The sequence below is a fragment of the Frankliniella occidentalis genome, unplaced genomic scaffold (assembly GCF_000697945.3).
Source record: "Frankliniella occidentalis isolate FOCC.00 unplaced genomic scaffold, Focc_3.1 Scaffold53, whole genome shotgun sequence".
Classification (NCBI taxonomy): domain Eukaryota; kingdom Metazoa; phylum Arthropoda; class Insecta; order Thysanoptera; family Thripidae; genus Frankliniella; species Frankliniella occidentalis.
In genome coordinates, this window is record NW_026267183.1 from 1448648 (window position 1) to 1453383 (window position 4736).

The window sequence follows — 4736 nt, forward strand, 5'->3', positions numbered from 1 at the left end:
AGGTTTACAGGAAATTTTTCCTTGACGCAAGTTGTAAAATCACAATTTGTAATCGTAAAAATACATGCAATACGTATCGACTTAAAATCCATAGACGAATAAAAAATATGCTCTCGTAAATTTACAACGTAAAATTACAAATCAAGTTTACAAAAACTTTGTAAATTAACGACGATATTTTTCACTGTGCTCCGTCAACCTCCCCGCCGTTGTTGTTCGTATCCACCGGGACATTCCCGGGACGCGCCGTTTTTACCGGCGCCGCAGTGTGTCGTCGTGTCTTACCCCTTTCGGATGTTTCGGTGAGGATAAATATAAACGAGGTAGCGAAAGGGGAGAAATTTTATCTCAACGCTGCTGCTGCTTCTGCTTCTGCTTCTGATGCTGATGCTATGGTGTGTCGGTGGCAGTGTCGGTGTCGGTGCCGCCGTCGGGACGGGTTTGGGCGAGCGTAAAATCGTTTGCATTCCATTCGAGAGAGACGCTGCTGCCGCCGCCATGCACCGCCGCGGAGCTGTACCGTCACAATGGATTGGATATTACGAGGTGGTAGAAGATTTTATGGGAGAAGAGAGAGAGAGAGAGAGAGAGAGAGAGAGAGAGAGAGAGAGAGAGAGAGAGAGAGAGCGCAGGACACCGCATGGCTTACGGGTAGAGAACTCAATAACTGTTTCCGCGCTGTCTGGCTGCTGTGCCCGAATCGATGTGGCTCTGCTCTGCGGCTTCGGGCTTTCGCGGCTTTTCCCCCCTCAAGGGCGCTCTATCTTGGTGCCGCAACACCTTTCGATACTCTGCGAATATAGGAAGCGTACAGCGTGACATGCAACTTCCTCATGTGGAACACACCGAATAGAGAAGCGTCGGCGTTATGGCGGAAAGTTTGCTTTGTTTGTGTGTCCAGAAAACTTTGTTTTTGCCGTTCTCGGCGCTTTCGGCTAACTATCGCGCTGACCTAATATTTTTAAATGGTTTGCTTCCAGGAGCGGCGCAAGGACCTGACGGACCACCGGGACGACTCGACGTTCAGCTTCGACCCGTCGCACATCCCCATCAAGACGCTGGAGAAGGGCAAGGAGGCGCGGAAGAAGATCGACTCGCGCAAGGGCGTGCTGCTGGCCAGCTACACGCGCAAGAAGTCGCGGCGGCGGAAAAAGACGCGCTCCTCGGGGAGCGGCGGCCGCGGCAACGGCAACGGCGGCGACAACGGCGGCGACGACACGACGTCGCGGCGCTCGGGCGCGTCCCGCTCCGCGACCCCGAGCCCGCGCCACAGCCCGCGGCACAGCCCGCGCCACAGCACCGGCAACCCGGCCGACGCGGCCGCGGAGGCCGAGGCTGTGCGACAGAAGCAGGTGGGAAAGTGGGCCGACCTGACTGACCCGATGTGCTTACTATTGTTTTCTTAAGACAAAAAAAAATGTGTGTAATTTTTTTTTTCTAAATATTCTCTGCCGCTGCGAAAACCAGTATTTTGTCCTTTCAATTTTGTTTGGACTACTCCTGTGGTCTGGGAAGCGACGCGTCTAACGACACCCCTCCGTCCGGCAGGCGCTGCTGTCCCCGCAGCAGGACGACGGGCAGGTGATCGGCCAGGAGGACGCGGTGCTGCAGCAGGGCGAGCAGCGGCAGCAGGGCGGCGGCGGCCAGCAGGAGCAGCAGCAGCAGCAGCCGCCGGGGGCGGGGCCGCCGCCGCAGCGAACGCCGGGCCCGCAGCGCATGCGGCGGGCGCCGCCGGGCGGCAAGGCGCTGTCCCCACCCATGAGCCACCACGCGCCCCACCCGCTGCCGCCGCACCTGCAGCCCGACATGCTTCACCCTTACAACGCTCTCGGTGAGTGAAATTTTAAAAGAAACAAGTGAAAAAACGATACGCTCTGCGCTGCTGTATAGATAGCCTTTTGGTATAGACACCCTCTTGGGTACTGTTTAAAACTGGTTACATTTGTGGGTATTTTATATGAAATTACCCCCGCCAAGTAACTCGTCTAAATCGTGTTTTCCTTTAATCTTCTTGTACTTCTCTTCTCTTGTACTTTTCCGTGCGTATTCTGGGGTACTTTTTGTGTATTTTAGGTTATATTTGTGTACATGATTATTTTTTTTCGAGTAGGCCCCTCCCTCGAAGTGATAACTTTTGTTTCGTATGCGCACCTCCTCAAGGTTTGTCACTTTACCCCGGGCGAGGAGAGTCTTCTTGATATTGATCACGAGACTTCCTCCTCCTCTCCCCCTCCCGCCCCCTTGCGGGCGCCACCTGCTGGAGCACGGGCCGCGTCAGTTGTTGTCACTCACGACCACACTGATGTATATTACGGCAGCCGTTGCTGCTGCTGCTGCTGCTGCTGCTGCTGCGCGCCTTGCGCGCTACAAACCCCCGTCTCGTCTCGTCTCGCAAGTGGCGCGCAGGCCGACGATGCGGCGCAACCGCCAGCAGCGCCGCGCGCGCTAACCCCCCTCCTCCCACTCCTCCCCATTCTCTCCTACTCCTCTATCATGATTTATGCACGTGCTCTCGGATCGCGGGCCCGGCGTTTGAACATGGCCAATATCATCCTGCGATTTAAGACCCCTCATATCCACAGCCACCAGTGGTGCCGAACCCGGTCGGTCCGCGGGGCGGGTGCCGCCGTGGCACACACACACATACGCGGGCGCACTTGGGGGCGCGGGAAACGCATGGCCAAAGTTTGTATCTGCGTAACACGATCAGCACGATGCCGTTTAATTAAAACCGCCATATCTCCCGGGAATCGGTGATAATCCCAAGTCGCGATGCCTGAGCAGGGCGGGGCGGGCGAGGCGGGGTTACCCGCGAGGAGGCGGCGGCGTGGACCGGTTTCCATCACCTTCCCCTCTCTCCTCCCGTACTCCCGTTTGCCCGTTTGTCGCCATCTCTCTCCACTACTCGCCCTACTCGCCTTCTCCGACCTCCACTCCCCCCGGGCCCCTCGCTCCCTCCCTCCCGGTGCCCCAGCCCAATCTGTTTCCCAGGGCCGGTGTACTGTGCACCTCATAGCACCGCCGATTTATCTGGCCGTGACACAGCGGTGTGTTTTTCGTTCCCTCCCCCCTCCTCCTCCGGTCTCTCCGCCCTCTCTCTCTCTCTCTCTCTCTCTCTCTCTCTCTCTCTCTCTCCCTCCCTCTCTCCCACTCTCCTGGTCTGGTCCCCCTTCCCTCCTCCTCTCTCCGCGCGTCCACACTCACTCCTTCCTCACCAGGACGCCCCACCCCGGCTCCGCCGTCGGCAACCAGAGCCTACGGCTATGTTCCTGTTTTTCGCGACCGCGGCTAGTGCTTTGCGTCCTTCCCTTGCTCACTGCACTTTTTTCTCTCCTTTCCCCACCCCGTCCACTTTTCCATTCCCTCTCCCTCTCCTTTCTCTTTTTTTTCCTCCTTCTCCCCCTCGCTCTCTCTACCTCTCTCTCTCACTCAGCGACGGTTTCTCTTTTCTCGCGCGGCGCGCCTCGAATTGAATTGTTTTTCCTCTCTCCCGCCGTCGCATTTTTAACTCGTTTACGTCCGCTCCGCTCTCCCGCCCTTCTCCCGTCGGATCCGCTTTGCTCAGCTCGTTGTGTACCATCACCGACACGATAAACGGCCGCGGCACGGCCACGCTGGCCGCGATAAAAGTCGCTGTGTGTGTGTGTGTAAGAGAGAGAGAGAGAGAGAGAGACTGAGCATGTGTTAGTGTGTGCGTATTTTTTAACGCCGTCGCGTGAAGCAAGCTCCTCCGGGTTATACGTGCCGCGCCATAATGCACGCCCACACCACCAGAAGCAGAAGCACCACGACCTCCACTACCCCCGCCACGACCACCTCCACCTCCTCCTCCACCTCCACTACCACATCGACCACCTGGACAACCTCCTCCACCTCCTCCACCTCCTCCGCCTCCTCCACCTCCTCCTTCACCTCCACCACCACCACCACCACTTCCTTCACCTCCACCACCACCAACTCCTCCACCTCCACCACGGACTGGGAGTCACCGTAGCGTCGCCCACCTGCCGCTGCAGCCCGTGCAGACGTGGGCGTGCTGCCCGTTCGTTAGGGTTAGTTACCCACCACCGCCAGGCTGCTGCAGGCAGGCTCGTATGTCGCGCGGCAGCGGGGGCCCCTTCACCGCCACACCACTAGGAGACGCATCCCCCATAACCCCCGCTCCTCCCCTCCGCGCCCCACATACTTCCGCACTTCCGCAACAGTTGCGCCGCGCGCTGCGCCTGTGCGACCGCGCGCCCCCGCGACCTCGTGCCCTCGAGCGGGTCGCGCCCACGCGCCCCGCAGCCCGCGCGCCCCAGAGCACCCGCCGGAGCAGCGGGGTGCGCGCGCGGAGCCACGCGGCGGAGCCATGAGCCGCGAGCACCCCGGCAATTACGTCAGAGCAGCAGCAGCTATGACCCGATTTGCCAGCTTTATCCGCGCGGCCCCTCCTGCCGTGCTCCTGCAGGCAGGCCTGGCGGCGCCTGCCTGGCCTCTCGCGGTCGTGGTGGTGGTGGTGGTGGCAGGGGCGGAAGGGGGAGGGGCGATCATATCGCGTGCCCGGAATGGAATAATGCGCTTTTCACCCCGCTCGCCGCGGTGGCCAATGAGCGCGTGGCGGGGCATGGTAGGGTCGGCCGCTTGCTCGCGCGCGCTGCGGTGAAAAGCCGCTGCTGCCGTCGAGCCAGAGGTTATCAAAGGCGCAAGCTGACCACCGCCCCCACCTATTTTCATTTTTTTTTTTTTTCATTATT

At 59.3% G+C, this 4736-nt stretch overlaps 1 protein-coding gene across 1 annotated transcript in view; it reads left to right on the forward strand.

The window, feature by feature from the left end:
• Nucleotides 1–4736, forward strand: part of LOC127749425 (sodium channel protein 60E-like) — a 16958-nt gene that overhangs the window by 5416 nt on the left and 6806 nt on the right. Inside the window, exons 2-3 of the mRNA XM_052267468.1 lie at nucleotides 981–1352; nucleotides 1549–1835. Coding sequence (XP_052123428.1) covers nucleotides 981–1352; nucleotides 1549–1835 — 659 coding nt within the window. The remainder of the gene's footprint in view (nucleotides 1–980; nucleotides 1353–1548; nucleotides 1836–4736) is intronic.